The sequence below is a fragment of the Chroicocephalus ridibundus genome, chromosome Z, assembly GCF_963924245.1.
Source record: "Chroicocephalus ridibundus chromosome Z, bChrRid1.1, whole genome shotgun sequence".
NCBI classification, from domain to species: domain Eukaryota; kingdom Metazoa; phylum Chordata; class Aves; order Charadriiformes; family Laridae; genus Chroicocephalus; species Chroicocephalus ridibundus.
Window position 1 is genome coordinate 86,868,231 of NC_086316.1, and position 18,010 is coordinate 86,886,240.

At 40.7% G+C, this 18,010-nt stretch overlaps 1 protein-coding gene across 1 annotated transcript in view; it reads right to left on the reverse strand.

The window, feature by feature from the left end:
- ALPK2 (alpha kinase 2) overlaps positions 1-18,010 on the reverse strand; it is a 77,708-nt gene that overhangs the window by 46,375 nt on the left and 13,323 nt on the right. Inside the window, exons 5-10 of the mRNA XM_063320556.1 lie at positions 7,130-10,010; positions 4,385-4,532; positions 2,739-2,866; positions 2,604-2,639; positions 300-574; positions 90-178 (exon numbers count right to left, since the gene is read on the reverse strand). Coding sequence (XP_063176626.1) covers positions 90-178; positions 300-574; positions 2,604-2,639; positions 2,739-2,866; positions 4,385-4,532; positions 7,130-10,010 — 3,557 coding nt within the window. The remainder of the gene's footprint in view (positions 1-89; positions 179-299; positions 575-2,603; positions 2,640-2,738; positions 2,867-4,384; positions 4,533-7,129; positions 10,011-18,010) is intronic.

Consider the following 18,010-nt stretch of genomic DNA (forward strand, 5'->3'; position numbering starts at 1 on the left):
TTACACCTAGCAGTCAGTGGGCAGCTGTGACACAGGACAATATGTATACACATACGTGTGTATGTGTATAAAAATATATATATACTCACTCTGGTACTTCCCCAAAGCCTTCCAAGGGCTCAGCTTCAGCTGCATATATCTTCGCATACTCTCTTGCAGTATTTTGGACGTAGCATTCCTATATTACAAACAGATGCCTATGGAATATTACTCAAAACTTTTAACAGATTGTCTGCATGAATATTTGCAAGACAACTTTTCCCCACAATTCTTGCTTACAAAGGACAGGGGAAGCTTACCTGCAGTGCTAGTTTGTAGTTCTTTTGAACTAGATCATCCTTACTCTTGGTCCCATATGTGATAGCATTGTGCACTTTGAGAACACAGGCGTGGCCAGGACTGAACACTGGCACGAGGCCTTGCATCACTTTACTCCGGAAGGCTTTCCGGTGCATGCCTTCACCAAAGTGAAGCTCTTCTGTAGCTATTATTCCATGCAGGTTCCCACCAAAATAGCTGTCGCTGATGAAGTCTTCTCTGAACATGAGCTGCATGAATTCGATTTCTTCCACACCTAAAACACAATGCCACTTTGTTCTGCACAACATCCTTCTGCAGTCACAGGGAAAGGGGTGCGCATGGGAGAACAAATGCATCTTTCCATAGAGTTATTAAAGAAAACGCTCAATAGAAACAGAATACATGGCCTCACTTGTGTTAATATGGGGTTGGGACCCTGCTCCTCTAAATGTAGCTTGTTGCCTCTAACATCTAAAGCCAGCATGGAGAAAGGTGGCAGTTCAGGTTCATAAGGAGAGAATACAGAGTGTAGCACACAGAAAAGAGAGGTAAAGATCACAGAAGGTAATAGTTTTCAAAAAAACCCCACCTATTAGGGGAGTTGTAAACTGGAGCTTCAAATGAATGTGAAGAAAGTCAAGCTGACTGAGAACTAAAGAGGCATCGAGGTAACACAGATCCTGACAACTCTGTTTTTTTGGGAAGCCAGAGACAGTAAAAAGCTAATGTGCAGCAGTGTATGTAGATATGAATTTAGAAGTAGAACACAGTTATGTGCCCAAAGTGCTCAGAGCACATTCTTCTGAAGCTAGCCTGTCTTTTCAGAAAAGCCAGAAATTGCTGGTACAACCAGAGCTTGTTTTAGATTTCAGCCTGGAATCTTTTCAGGGAAAGATTCTGCCAACATGTTCATAGAGGCATTCAGCTGAAAGAGATCTCAGTCCTTATCCGATACAACCATGATGGAAACACGCCTTTCCTAGTACCAACCACATTCACTACATCAGCTCCAGAGTTGCAGACTGGCATGTTAACGTGTTTACTGCTTTTCAATCTGGCAAGCACCAGCTTAAAAACAGGCTGATTAGCAAAGGCAGAAGAAAATAACAAGATTTTTATTTCATAAGTGATTTTGAGTAAGAACCACATGTCTATAAATGACCATGTCAGTCTCAATCAAAAAGCAAATACATCAATTTTAGCGATCTTTATATTCAGGAGAAATTAGGAAAATAGTATTTCTCTTATCCCCACCTGTGGCTTTTGAAGGGACCAGTAGTATAAGAATGTGTGCCTAAGTTTGTTACAGCTGAAATCAAGCAGGATTATGGATTTCACCCTTTCAAATGATCATTGGAATACAAATGGAAAAAAAAATGTAGGAGAGGGGAAGTGGTTAAGGTTAAGCACTGAGAGAAACTAAAAAATTCTAACTGCACTTCAAGTCTCTCTAATCATAACATTTCAAGGAACATCCATGGAAAAGATAAATAGGAGAACAACCAGTCTATACAACCCAGCAATGACATCCTTCCAGCTCCCCTCTGTAGTTATCTCTGGGTTCTATTACCTCTCTCTGAAGCACAGAGGAACCAGTGCACGTATAAAGCTAGGACTAGAAGGCTCCTTAACTCCACCTAAAATTCTCTGTTGGTCAAAGTTATACAGTGCTGTTGCATGAAAAGTCCCGTCTTTATTTTAACAAGGAACGAAATGTTTAATTTTATTCTTTTTAGAAAAAGAAAGACAAATCAATTGGCCGAATGAAGTACTTGATTAGTACAGTGTGTACGGAAATGATAAACCAATTTGCAATGCACTGTCTATCTTTAGCTGCAGCACAGCAAGACATATGCCGAGTGTGATTAAACACAAGTTAACATATGGGGAAAGCATTCCAAATCTTCAGGACCATCTTTCTCTTGGAGTAAAGTTACACAGCAGGTGACTTGCAAAGACCATGTGTTCAAGCACCACTGGCAAGCTTTTCTGCTAAAAGAGCTTTCGGTGCTCTGTGTGTGTCTGCATCTCTGTATGATGTGATGCAATGCTCTTTCAGTGTCTACTGTGTGTGAAATGCTACTGCAGCAAGCTAACGAGAAGTTACACAGTAAAGTTCAAATCAGTAGTTTGTCACAGCAGGTACTCCATCACTCTGCACAAACCGTTCCATCCTACATGAGTTTCCCATGGGATAACTGTCAAAATGTCTCAGTCTGATATATTTTTCCACCCTTTGTTCTACTTGAAAATCAGAAGGAACAAAGATTTGAGCACACCCTCAAGAAGATGTGTGTACTTACCTTCCCAATTCTGAAAACTTGAGAGATGTTCCAATACTACAAGGAAACAGAAAAACAGATTTTGTAGTAAAAAATAATACGAATGGAAACTGCCATTGTCATTATTATTAATCAAAATTATAAACTGGGGTTTACCTTCAGAGGTCAGATTAAACTCAGCAGTCACCTTTCCATACACATTATTCAAGCAGCAATAATACATTCCCTGGTCTTTGTTGCTGGCTTTAGCTATTGCCAAAGAGACGGGAGAGTCATCCTGGGCACTGTAACAGAATGTTAATTTTCCACATTAATACTTTTAAAAGATCTGTCCTGATTATTCCATGTATCTCTCCTCCTGTCCCTGTAATTTATGTCCCTCGCTGCAAAGACTGATTCAAATGTGATGTAAGTAGACAAAATATTTTATTTCACCCTACTTAGGAGAATCCAGACTATTATGTGTTTCTCAAAAGATGATCCTACTACATTCTGACAGAAAAGTGCCTCAATCAAATACAAAAATAATTAAATCACACTGAAAGGCATTCTAATATTCCTATCAATATCTTGCCAAATATATAAGGAATGGATATATGAAAGCTGAAAATGTTGTGTGCTATTCCTCAATATTGATTCCTCACTCAGCTTTCTCTGTTCCTTTGCTTTTTCAAGCCATGTATTTGCTCTGGGATGTCTGTGTATGCACCTTCACAAACAGCTCGGAGGCAGCTGTTATCGGGGCGCAGTGACACGTGAATGCAGCTACAGTACTTGCAGACCCAGGCTGGCTCTGGAAGCAATAAAACTACACTGCAACAGTGCTATGATGGAGTGAAAAGTCCTCTTAGACCATGAAGGTTTTCATATCTACCACAGTGGATGCCTATGGAAGTATTTATCAGCAAACCAGATAATCTATGCAAGGATTACAGAGACCTGGCTATTGTGTTTCAAAGCTTTTGTGCAGTTAATTAGCGAAGCCCCCTTTAAATACCGAAAGGCCGCAAGAAGGTCTCCCTAGAGCCATCTCTTGTTCAGGCTGAACTCAGAGAGTTCAACCTGAACTCTCCATGCCTTTCTTCACAGGAGAGGTGATCCAGTCCTTGGATCATTTCTGTGGCCCTCCTCTGGACCTGCTTTAACAGGTCCAGGTCTTTGTTGGGCTAGGGACCCCAGAACACAGTACCCCAGAACTGGACGCGGTACTCCAGCTGGGGTCTCACGAGAGCAGAGTAGAGGAGGAGAATCACTTGGCCACGCTTCTTCAGATGCAGCCCAGGATATGATTGGCTTCCTGGGCTGCAAGTGCACATTGCCAGCTCATGTCCAATTTTTTGTCCACCAGTATCCCAAGTCCTTCTCTGCAGGGCTAATCTCAATCTGTTCATCCCCCAGTCTGTATTGATAGTGTGGAATAATCACGGCAAGCTCTACATTGCATGTTAGTTGTTTCAGCAATTTGCTTCCACCACACAAGGTCAGAGCGCCTCCCACATATTAACCAAGGGTGTTTATGTTGTTTGGCTGGGTGCTGAGGTTCAAACTTCATCTGATCTTTTACAGTACTCAAAAGCTGGATGAGACTGCTTATAAACAGGCTGAGAGGAATTACTGGTGATGGAATGCAAACTATGACAATAGTAATGCACTGTGTGAAGATATGCTTCTTAATTACCCTGTTTAAACTTATTTTTTGCACCTATCATACTAACCCTCCTAACAGGTACAAGAGTGAATCACTGTCATATTTCCCCAAAAGCTATTTAGAAACTACCAGTCCTTCAGAAACATTCACTCACCTTCTCTGCAGTCGAGCTAGTAACTTGGAATCTTTAGTCCATGTAATGGTGGAGTCACCATGAATGTCACCAAATTGACAGCATAGCTTAATATTTCCAGAGCAGTCAGGGAACAACTCTGCTTGGATTTTCTTCAGCAGCTTGGGAGCTTGAAACAGAAGAGCCACAGTTTAGGATTAGAAGATAATGACATTGTTTTGGCATTTTAAAGGAATCCCAGAATGATTTGCAGATGTTAAGAACACGAATCTGACAACACTGGTAAACAATGATGATTTCTTCTGATGCAGAAATCAAGGCTTTAAAATACAGAGGTTTTAAAATACCGATTCAGGGCCCCACACAGTCAATGGAAATGTTTTCAATGCAAAGACATTCTGAATTTATGGAAAAGGACCCGAGGGAAGTTCTAGACTGAAAAGGCATCAACATAAAATAACTTGTTAATCAAAATACATTCTCTGACTAAAGGAGCAGCCGGTTTTATCAGTAAAAAAAGACACCGCAAAGGTACAGCATACCATACGGCTACATAATGAGAATTCCTATTAACTGAATACTTGTAACTAGTAGATTTTTTAACTGATCACAGCCTTTGAGAGAAAAGACTTTAAGTCCCAGCACATGCTCCAAGGTGTTCCTGGAACATAGCTAAAACACACTGCCAGGATGAGACTCTTTGCAAGATGCAGTGGTGGCACCACTTCCTTTAAAACACTGCTGGAGGGAGGACCCCACACTCAGTGGTTAGATATTTGCATTTGGTAATGTCAGTGGCCTTTGCTTCCCTCTGCAGTTTCAAAAGATTAATTTCCCACCTCTAAAGAAAATCCCTACCTTCCCAGCCACAGGGCACATCCCTTTGCTAAACCTTGGGCATTACGCAGAACAAATCCAAGAGTCATTCAGGTTACAGAAAGAGAGCGCTCGCTCACTGTGGGGAAAGTCCTGACAACCTGGTTCTCTGCTAAGACTTGTTTACTGTCTCACAGAATGCTCCAGCATCTTTCTGCAGGCAGGCATGGCCTGAGCAGGAGGATGGAGGGTACTTGGAAAGAAAGGGAATCATCATATACTTAGGGGAAGGTTTTGGGATCATGACACATCCCTGTGCTCAAGCGAGATGTCCCTGCTGGATGTAAGGGATGTAAAATGCAAGATGTTATGTTTCCTACTGTGTTAATTCTGTGCTGCTGCACTCTAAATGAACTGGCATGACACTTCTCCCTCAGGGATCCCATTCCAGCAGTTTAACTTTCCCCGTCTAATGCTGGATCCAACTTGAAGGGTGAGGCACCTGGAATTCACTGCTATGTTTAACTTGTAGTCACTTAAGTCCTTAGGCCTAAGAATCTTGCTGAATCAGGGCTAAAATGACGCAGACAGTATGTGACAAAACTGTAAACAGAACTAATGGCTCCAGATTCCCTGCCCTAACCACAAAGTCGTCCCTCCTGCAGCTGAAAATAATACAAAAGAGAACACTGAGTATATACCAGACTAACCATACCAACCTTCCCGTAATACTGGGCAAAGGTCCACACAACAAAGTACAAACATACATCCACTTCAGTCTAGACTGAAGCAGACTACAAGCAGGTTAAGAAAATTCAGTCTTATCTGATTCAAGCCTGAATGTTTAAAACATTTTCAAGCATAGCCTCAGGTACATGGAAAAAGACCAGGAATTTCTCAACAACCGCAGTTTGTTTGCTCTGCTTTGAAGGAATGTGTCTCTCCTCCCACACATTTGGTTCTCTGGCAAGGGACACATGTTCAAACAGAGAAAAGTTTTGGGGTTTTTTAAATGTGACTGGAAAAGTGGAACTCTCACCAGACCGCACTGTAATTAGAATCTCTGAAGTGCTTCATAGTTGTGTAGCTTACCTTTAGTCACTGTTCAGTCTTGCTCTGATCTATTAAATTATTTTATGCTGTGAACATGAAATATAATATCAAAAGGTAAAAATAAGACCTTGGTCCTTGCAAAGTATCCAGAGAAACCACAAGTACCTTATCTGTCTAGCTGTTACACTCTTGCTAGCCCTGTTTGCATTTTGTTGTACCTGTTAGCAACCCCCTAGAGGCTCTGACAAGCAACCTGAATCCCATTTCAGTTATATCTTCTCTATGTCAACTTAATATTGCTAATTTCATCAGTGTCACTTGTGACCAACAGCTGTGAAAAGGAATGCAGAACCAGCCATTGGTCATCAGATAGAACTGCAAAACATTATGTTTATCAGTGGCACCCTACTAATAACAATAATACTTTACTAGTAATAAAGCCGTTTGGTAACCAAGAGAGGGTAATTGCATTCAGGAGCCACAGTGTAGAAGTATAACTGGGAACACAGCCCTGCAGGAACACAACAACATGCAAGTACTGGGCTTGCAGTTGCTATATTGTGTGTAACTATGTGCTACCACTATGCTACAAATCCCTGAAAAGTTACTTCAAGAGACAAATGGAGAAGTAACTATTTCAAACGGGTTAAAAAGTTCATAAATTAAATATATTTGCCAGCTTGGAAAATGATGTTAGGGAGTGTTCAGCTCTGTGCCAAGGGCACAGCACTAGTCACTAAGTTCATAGAACTGGAAATTGAAATCGGTGAGGGCAGGACCCCTTTAGCTGATGTGATTCAGACTAAAGGAGGTTTGCAGTGTGTTTAAAGAATTTAAATTTCATACTGTAGCCAGAACCACGGGAAAGGACAGAAACGAAAATCAGTTTTCTCTTACCTTTGCTATCCTTTTTCAAAATGAGTTTCCTTTGCTCTTTTCTATCTTCTTTATCAATCATGCCTGCCTCACTCTTCACAGACTTTTTCACACAGCTAGGATCCTTGCTGACATTTCCGCTATCCTCCAGGCGGGGCTTTTTTGACAGCATTGCTGGTGGCAATTTCTTCTTAGCTCCAGTAGCAAAAAGCCCACTTTTTGCTGTGTCTTGTTTGCATTTGATGGGCTCAGGCTCAGCAGCGGTTGGTGGTGTCTGGTAGGATTTTGACCCTTCTTGATTTCTCAGCCTTTCCGCATTAACTGGGAATGGATCATACGTGGTCAGCGCTAAGGAGAACGGCTGACTTCTGCTATAGGGTGGCTGCTCTTGAAAATACTGGCTGTTCCCTGAATCAACTAGGGACGAATTAACTAAACCACTTACTACGCTCTCTGATGTAGTGACTTCTTCATCTTTATCATAGTCCGTAGACTTAATTGAATTACCAACCTCAGTAACCTTACTGGAAGAGATAAAGTCAGGACAGGACTGCTTAGTGCTAATATTCATAATCTGCCTCTGAGCCTTGGAGCTAATTAAAGCGTGCAAAGGAGGCTTTGTTTCAGCTTCATCTGGGTTACATTCAATAGCTCTTTGAATCTCTTGTTTATTTTCACACAAGACTGCTTCCTCCTTGTTTTCTTCAGGTACCTGATGGAATTGATCCTGCAATGCTTTGCAGAAAGTTTCCAGCGTACTCAAATTTTCATCTACTTCGACTGCAATTTGTGTGGATTCAGTTTTTCCCTGACTTCCTCTGCCAGGACAGCCCATTGCTGACACACTGGTAAGAAGGCCCTCTGACTGGCGTTCAGGTGTGAAGAATGGTAATGTTTCTTTTACAGCCAGTTGTTGGACATCTAACTGATGACTGATACCTCTGTAATCCTCACTTGCTATCCTGTGGTTCTCATTTTGAGCCTTTCTAGGCAGTGGAGTACTAACTGATGTTACACTTCCAGATGCGTATGCGTGATGTTCTGAAGAATCTGTTTTTAACTCTTCATCAGAATTAAAGGCGCTGTCAACAAAAAATACATGCTGTTCTGATGTATTATGAGAGGAAACTGCAGTCTGACTCTCCGAAACATGACTAACTCCTGACTCACAGGAAGTTTCAGACCTTTGTTCATCACCTGTGCATATCTCTCTCTGTTCTTCTCCTGTTTTACGTGGTTCATATCTGGGCATCTCTACATAAAAATCTCTTAAAAATGGATCCTCAGAAGAGGGAGTGAATGTCACTTCCTGTTTTTCTATTTCTGTCGGTCGGTCCATATTTTGGAGTAGATTCTTACGTGTTAGGGTTTCGGGAGCCTTACTTAAATTAGGCAATTGCATTAGGTAACCGTATTTCTGTGCATTAGAAACAACTCGAGAATCTTGACAGCCGTTATTTTCTGAAAGATGATAACTGTCAGAATTAATGTCATTTTGTGCATTCAAGTCTGAGTGATTTCCATTTTCTTGTAAATTCTCTTCATAACTTTTATGTATGGTGTTTACAGAAGAGTGTTCTTCATGTGTAAATTGATTGGTATTTTCACTGGGGAAAATGTCTTTCTTTTCAGGGAAATAAGCCAGTTCTTTTCTTGCTGGATAACAGTTTCTAAAATTACACCCTTTACCAGGTACAGACTCATTTATCAAGGATATGTTGTGCTCAGTATGAAGTAATTGTCCAATTATCCCATGCGACTTATGTGACATAAGCTGGTTTTCTTTCTCACATGCTAAACTACTATTCTGACCATTTCTTAATCTTTGAGGAGAATCTGCATCACACGTTTGTGAAGCGTTATTAATGGCAAGCTTTCCTTCCCAAGCAACAGTCGTTTGAATGGATCCATTACTGTCAGTTAACGCGTGATTTGGCTTCTGCTCCAAGCACTCCCCTGTATTTAAGATGATGCTATTTGCTGAAAGACAAATGGATGGTGCTTCCGTTTTATTTCCAGTGCTAGAATCTAGACATATACCATCTGTTTCTACCACTTGTGCAAGACAAATGTTTCCCATGGATGCACCGTTATATGCTTCATCTGCTTTAAGTAGGATATCAGAAACATTGCAGTCTTCTTTCTCTGTTCCTTGGCTACCAGCTGGCTGCGTAATAGGTTCCTGCTCCTCTATCACATTTATTGGCAAAGGCTGAGCAGAACAGGTCTCCTGTACAAAGTTCAGTTCTGTGACTTCAGTATTTGTCAGCCTAATTTCTAAACTTGTGATTCCCCGGTTTTCAAATGGGATTTGATAGTCTGAGTCATCTTCATGAAGAAGTTTCCACAGCTTGTCATGCACTGCAGATGTATCAGCATCTCCCTTGCACCCAGGTTCTCCAGACTCCAGGACTGACTTGGGATTAGCTTGAAGCAGAGATTCATCACATGACCAAGTAGAGAGAATATCTGTGTCATTGCTATCATGTGAGTCAAAACTATACCTTTGCTCTGCCTCCCTTGGCTCATCACACAGCTTTGCAGAAGAGAGAACAGCACATAAACATTCTTGTTTATCAGGAACAGAGTTCGTGTCCCATAAAGGAAAAGGTGAAATGTCACTCTTTGATTCATTGCCATCACTAATAATCCTAATTCCTTGTTCACAGAAGACTTGTTGGTGACGACTTTCTCTCTTATCACAAGGAGCACGGTGTTGAGAATAAGTCTGTAAATTTGCATTTTTTGCTTGTAATGTCTTTTCAGTACAGAGCATTTCTGAAGCTGGAGGGATGGTTCCTGCACTCTCACAAGTCATGAGTATGCCATCCTTTTCTATTTCAGGCTCCATACGTAGTCTCTCACAATTCTGGGTAAAGATTTTAAGATTAGCACCTTGATTCTACAAAGAAGAAAAAAAGACAAATGTAATTAAAAAATAGAATTGTTGCTTGATACAGGCCTGAACTAGAGTCCTGCCTTGAAATGTACCTAATTTTTTATTTTCTATTTTTTAAAATATTTGTCAGCAATCAAGTTTCTGATTTGTAGCTATCGACCTAATGGATTGAAATCAAACACCTGGGTCTTAACAGCCTTGAACCCTGGTAAGTTTCAGATCTGGATCCAAATGCTGAGAAATATAAAATTTAATCAAGACGAAGATCAATGACTGATATAGTCCAGCTAGTTAAAACCAGATAAAATAAATAAAATAACCAAAACAATATAAAACAGTCATGTCTATGCCTTTTGCTAACAGTCAGAATGTCGCACCATACTTATGCAATTACCACATAATCCAAACTGTGAGTTTCTGGAACTACCCAGACTAGTTTTTTGGGAACTTGCCTTCCCCTTTGCTTCCATCATGGGCATTGTTATCTTAAGTTTCCCAAAGATGCTTTCTTAGTATGTATCGGTCTTGAAAAGTTTCAGAGAATGTCCCCCCCATCTGCCCTGCTACATACTTCAGAACAAGACTGCTACCAAGAAATGAACATCTCTGGGTAAGTTTTAAGCCATCTTCAAAATTTGTCTTTGGTCACCTCTGAGCCCTTGAGGTGACAAGTCCCGCTTCAAAAGGGAGTGCCAGAGATCAGTCCAGATCTTGCCTCTGCCCAAGCACTAATGAATTGCTCAGTATAAGGCATATTCAGCCTTCCTCTAGCAGAGACATGCATTGCAACCTTAGGGGTACTGCTGGGAAAATTGGGGCGGGAAATAAAAATCCATATCCCTCCTGCATCTCTTTTAGTCTTCTATATCAAAATATGCGAAACTGTCACTTTAGGTAGAAAGAATCCATTCCTCAATTAAACTAAGCCAAACTGAAATTAATTTACGCAAGGAGCGCAGACCTTATTAAAGACACCAACTGGCTGATGTTTGGGCTTGCATGGGATGAAGAAAGTGCTGCCATCTGCCTGGCATACAAAATCCATTAAACTGTTCACCATTCCCCTCAGAACTGAGCTTTCACTCTTAAAATCTTGTCCTGGTGTCCATGCAAAGCTTTTGTTCTCCAGGATTTTCTCTGGTCCTCTTCGGCACTAAATCAATTCCATGGAGGTGGCGAGCATGTTTCACTCATAGCAAATCACAGAGGGAGAAGCCTGCAATTTTTTACTAGACAAAAATACATTGTTTCCTAAACGAATTATGCTTTAAGCATTTGGTTGCCAGAACAATCTGTAAAAGTATAGAGCAATTTAGCAGTCAACATTTGAAAAAAAAAGATTTACTTTCAAGTAGCCATTAATGGGTTATAACAACATGGACCTCATGAATTAGTTTGTACATTTGACCCTGTATCTTTCCAGTGGTTGTCTGAAGCTTTGCACCTACGCCCAGTAAAAATGAAGAAATGCTAAAAGACATCAGACTGAGTTTAAAAAACAGCAATATTTCTAGACATTTTTAATTTTTTAGCTTTTATCCAGCCACAAACTCAACTTCATAACTGTTTGGGTTGGTTTTTTTCCACCATGTGAGTCCCAGTTCCATAGTTATTTGTTAACTTGTAATGATGTGCTGGATGGCTGAAATTAACAACTGTGATCCATAATGGGTGAGTTCCTCTGGGTTACAGCAGAGCTGTAAATGTGTAATGAGTGCTGGTAGACACATAATTCAGAGAAGCGATTCTGAAAAGATGCAAGTGCCGTTACTTAGTGCAGGATATGTAATGAAGGATTTCCCATGAGCTGCTGTGTGCTCGGGTAGAGGCAGGAGCTGCTCAGACACTGGGTTCTTAGTTTCCATAAGTGCATGGTAAAAGGATTACCGGCTGTAGTAAAAATTGCTTCCCTTTGCTGCAAAAGCCACCCACTTCAGCTGCAATTCCTTTCATCCTTTCTGTTTCTCCATTCAGCTTGAGTAGGATGTGGAGCTGACTACATGCTGTGGACAATGGGGAAGGAAGAGATATAGAAAGTTTTTGTCAATGACTTTAACTGCTGTTCCCACCCCAAGCACCACGCAGTTGCCACCACACTGTCTTCAAAACTCCTTGGCCAGTGCATACTTACCTAGAAACCCCGAGCCCAGGAACCTCAGCTCCACAGCTGCAGTCCCCTCTGATTCCCAATGCCTTGGTCTCCTGCTCAAGCCTGCTCTGCAGGAGAAGATGCCGGTCTCTAGGCCTTTTGAGTTTAAAGGCACACCTTCTCTCAAGTCAAGGGGGATGTGAGCCTGGACATGTCTGTACAGTCAGTTCCAGTTTTCTTCTCAGTCAGTTCTGAGCATTTGGTCTCAGCCTAGCGTTCCTTCTGCCACTTCCACTTCCCCCTCAAACCTCTGGAAAGCAGAGTTTATTTTTCTATTCCTTATAGCCACAGCAGCCTCAATCACAGCTTTCACTACAACCTGTGGAATTCTTGCTAAGTATGTTAGACAAATGATCAGCCAGTCCCTACCTGCTGTTGGTATGAAACTGAAAATAGCCAGCTCTCTCATGCCCACTTGAAAGTGGGTTTATTATCTCAAGAACCCTTTTATCTATCTAATCTATGTGTCTGTCATGTTGGCATCTGTCTGTCTCGAGCATTTATGGACAGGCAGCACTGTAGAGTCTAGACACACATTTTGATGTCCGGAAAATAAATACAATGATGAAAGAGGGCTTGCAATGGAATACCTTGCCTTGCATTTGACAAAAGTAGGTCTGAAAGCAGAATGCAATTTGAAGCCTCATAATGGCACATTTATTAATTTTTTAATTGATATTTAACAGGGATATGTGCTCCTAGAGTATGTGGTAATCAGCTCCATGTTATTTTTGTTTGAAAGTACTTATACCCAAATCCTTTAAACGTATTTTAGGAAACCTTACTGGCTTTAACTTTGGTATTTTCTTAGATTAGATTTATTTCAGCTAACACAGTCCTAGAACTATTCATCTTGATTTGTTTTTTTTCGTTCCGTGTTCTCCCAGGGAATTCTGGGGTTTAATGCCATACATTTTAACAATTGCTTCAATTATTGGACAGTCTGCTTGACTCCAGGGATGACCAAAAGAACTAGAGAACAAACTGGAGAATTTAATTCTGTGAATGCAGTAGAACAAGCAATTTTAATTTGTGTGCGTAACAAACTGCCTGCTATGAGACAACAGAAAAATGAAACCACAGTTCTGTATTTAAACTCATAACCGAAATAGACAGTCCATGTACCTTCGTTATAAAGCCACAGTCACTGTGAATAAAGGAGGGATAAACAGGTAAGTCAGTCACATAATAGCTATGTAAAAGGAAAATGGGAACAGCCACTTCAAAACCAGAGCTTTCTTTTTAACCTATTGTAAAATCATGATGTAAGGAGGACCCTTCCTTAGTTTTTTGCTCTGCTAACAAGACCCATTGTGTGTGAAAAGCAAAGAAGGACCATAGGGAGTAAGTGAGCACTTTTGTTACCTCTGAGTTGTGTAAGGAAATAGGGGACAACATGGAGAAAAGATGAAGAAATTTGAAAGGATTCTACTTCTTCCTTGCAATATGATAGCAGGAACATTTTTGCCTGACAGTCTCTGTGGAGATCTAGATGACAAGGATGACCAAACTGATGACCTACAAACCTGCAAAACGTTTTACAGGTGAAGTGAGCTTCTGCCTTCTTCAAGTCACCAGGAACCAAGAAACAGCACCCGAACCGTGGCCTTAAATGATACGGCAAAACTGCCCTGTCCCTTCAGCCCAAGCTGGGCTGGTTCATTTTCAGATCTGGAGATCTTCTATTCAATCCACTATACCATGCAACTTAGTGGCCAACATGTTACATTTTTCACTGTTTCTTTTAATGGTTTTACTGCCATACTATGCTCATAGAAAGCTGAGTATGCAAACTACACATAAGTTTAAATAAGGCCTAGATCAAAAATATAATTTTCTGAAAACAATGCTCTGGCTCTGAAAGCCATTGACTCTCTTGTGGCAATACAGAGGGATCCATTTATGTTGTCTACCTCCTGGTTTGGTATTTGCACTTAGTATCCCATAGCCACTCTTGGCTTTATCAGTTGTAGTGGATCACATTTTGGTGGGAATGACAGCTTCTCTGAAGTTAAAAGAGATCGCTTCCGGATCTGACAGGCTCTTAAGCTTGGCAGGCTGTGTGGTTTTCAGTGATTGGCTTTAAATAACACTGAATTAACAAGCAATAGCAAATACCTGGGGGGCATTCTAAGAAATGTGGTATAGATTGGCTGTGCTTCAACACACATAACTGCATCAACAGGATGCAATCCTACAGGTACTCTGGGTCCAGACTTGTGCCGGGGTTGAAACTGACCCCAAGTCAAAGGCAAGAGTCATTTGTTACACAGAAGTAAACTTCAATCTGGTGCAGCCAGGAGCATGGCTGGTTTTCATTTTTAGCTTGTTTTATGATTTTTAAGATAAGATAATTCAGCCCGTAGAAGGTGATGAATTAATACTCTGAAATCCACATTTACAAAACTGGAAAAACAGTGCAGGAAGCCTGACTGGGAAGGACTACTGTTGGTGTTCAGAGGGAAGTTCAGGTAATTACCCCCATCAGTCATTGTTTGGGCCATCTAATAAAAGCATCTACAGAGAGGCCAAACAATATCGGATACTAAGGAGACTGGGGCAGTTCAAGAACCTGAACAAGATACAATTAGTACCATATCTGGGAGGGTTTCATTAAAGAAATACTTGATTCTTAAGGGGAGTTTTCAACGTACGAGGCATGGGAATACAGCACCTGAGCAAACTGTGTTATTTAATTTTGTTACTGATCTCAAAATAAAAAAGAGTGAGCACACTTGTGAGAACAGCAAGCTTCTTCAACTTCAACTTCTGCAACAGTGTAGAGGAACTCAAAGACTACACTGAGCCAGGTGGCCTGGGAGTGCTCCCAGTTTCTGGGACGCAGTGCGCCTCAGCCACATTCCAGGCCCATTTCAAGACAAGGTCTGGGCTCTTGCTGGTCCCTTTTTCACCCAGGTTTCCATTCAAAGGAGGAAGCCAGAAGAGCCATCGCATCTCAACAGGTAATCCACACATACCTATACAGAAAACCCCCAGAATTATGAATCTGAGCAGGAAATTAAATAAAATTTGATTTGGAAAAAGGAAAGTAAGGCACATGGGAATACAATACATACATGCCAAGAGGAAAGATATCAGGGGTAAACTACACTGCTGACCAAGACATAAAGATAACAGAGGGAAAAACTAAATATGGCAGGTAATAATAAGGTCAATGGAGGTTGTGGCATGATACAGGAGCAGAGCTACAATTTCCTTTCTTGATGTCTCACAACAAATAATGTCCAGAGACTTATTAAAAGATAGAGTGAAGGTAAAACAGAAACACCAGTACAAGTGCTTTGATTTGTAATTAAGGCAGAAACTCTATGTAGTTAGCTAGAGCCAATAGTGATACTGGCACTACCTTTACTTATCAGTATTTCTTGATATCAAAATGCACAAGCACATCATAATTATCTCCTAAATAAATATATAAAGCTAGGACCTCAGAATGACAGAATATGAGAAAGCATTAAAGAAAGCCAAATACATTAGGTTGTGATAAAGCAAAGAACAGAAAAGCAGCTAAATCCCCTAACTGCTGTTAGGGATAAAAAGGTATGAGGAAAGTTGGAGTTAAAATGACCCTTTCCCATGTGAGTTTTGTACAAAGAGAGGTTTCCATATAAATGGAGACTTTACTTACAGTGGAGAATTACCTTGCTAAACTATTTCCTCTTAAAAACCAGTGAGAAACCGTGAGGTAAAATTAATCATCTCATTTCAGAGATGAACTACTTGCTTTCATTAACAGAAATGGTTCAGCTACCCTGGAATCTAATGAAGCAGAGGTATGATGTACTAGACAAAATACTTCTTGTGCACAACCAGATTACCCGATTACTTGGAAGTTCTGTGTCACTTCTGCTTCTCTCCTTTTTGTACAATAAAATTTACAATCATCTAGAAGTGACATAAATTTATGTCAAGAAGGTCAAACCAAGTATCTCAAATTTTATGAGAACAGGCTATCTGAGCAAAAACAAAATAATGTCAGGATGACTAATAGATCTAATCAGCAGGAAAAAAAAACCTATAGAAATACAGAAACATCACACACCATTCTTCCTGGGGTATCAGTGCAAACATTAAGTATTTTGTGTATGCCCTGGAATCCCTCTGAACCTGCCAGTTCCAGCAGGACTTCACCAACATCACTGGCACTCGGCAGGCCACATGGGCTCTGTAATTCAGGAGTGACACCAGTACTTTGTGCTGAGGGTGCCGGCTGACCAGTAAACAGAGACCAGCTCTTGAATGACACACTGCCAACTTGGAGCCTCCTGGCTCTCTGTGCAGTATGTAATACCATACAGCTGGCACAGTTGGCTTTTAGGACCTATTACTAATTAAGCTTTTTTGAAGCATTATATAAATAAAGAATTTCACCTGGGTCTAGACCATGAGGTCATGAGAGAAGTCAGGAGCCTCCCACATTGACCATCTGATGGAAGGAGAAGTCACCCAGAACAGCAGTTGCTGCACAAGACAGACTGCAAAGGTTGTTCCAGTCAGAGGCAACTTGGCACTACAGGGAAGTGTAAATCCTTGGGTAATTAGTGCTGTGGTTCTGTGGCTGCTATGTACCTCTCAGCAGACCTGATTCACGACACGGACAGGGAAAATACAACGCCCTTCAAAAGTGGTCAGCTGCAGCTTTTGCTATGAGGCCCTCACCTTGCTCCTGGCAGAGCTGTCTCAAATGCCGAGCTCCAGCTAATACCACGTGCACTTTTACATAAACCTGTGTGCAGCGATAGGTGGTTGATTCTGTCTTGCCTCTCTTAGGTTACACAAGCAGATTGCTGAGCAGTTTCTGGTGTACTATTTAGGAGCTGTGAGAAGCTGTCTACATTTGCTTTGTGCTATAGAGTAGTTTCCAGATGGGATGCTTTGGTTTGGCTCATTTTCAAGACCACATGATTTTGAACCTCCACCTAAATTTCATCTTCGTTCATGCGTGTATAAAATCAGGCGTTCAGTCTGTGCGCATCTCTAGCCCTTTTGCGCACACCAATACTTCATTCCTACTTCATTTCTATCTCATGTAAAGTTTTGGTCACGGACACAAAAACAGAAGAAATACATGCTGACTGCAGGTATCAAGAGTCTAACTAGACAACCCGAAATTTGGCCACAGCACTCACAGAAATGTAACAGCTGCTCTTTGAGAAGAGGGTTCCGGGATTAAAATTATTGTACCATACTTGAAAAAAAATGAAACAATGCCTCTTGCAAACCACGGTAATACATACTGTCAAGAAATCCTCAGTACGTTAATTTCAACCAGGTGGGTATTCCCCATCATACGAACGTTATGTGCTGCTAAAATGTGATTGGAATTTTATGTACTATAAAAACAGAGAAACTTGTGGATGTTTTTCAGGCAGAAGAATTCAGTGATTTTTGACTGCATTAAGACACCCCAGTGGTGAGATTATAGTCAGGCTACTACACAGAACTGGGAGACATTTTTACTTAAATAATATTGATGAAGAAAAGCATGTGGAACTGGAAAAAGCTTGTGTTTATTTGCCATAAATATTTTTTTCTGTGCCATTAGCTATGCACCTTCAAATCAGTAAAGTCAGTGATAATAAGATTATTCATTATTTAATACTCATATATTTATATATCTTCAGTCTTTACTACATGAAATAAAAAGTATGATCCAATTCTCCCCCTTAATGAAGGCTGGTGGAGCATCATATCAGTCTGTACAACTATACTGACTTCCCTAGTTGATTTCCTACCAATAGAATAAAATATGCAAGTACATGGAGAGTACCACTTTGGGTTTTTTATTTTTTACTGTTTTTTACATTCCAACTGTATCTGACTCTTTCATTGT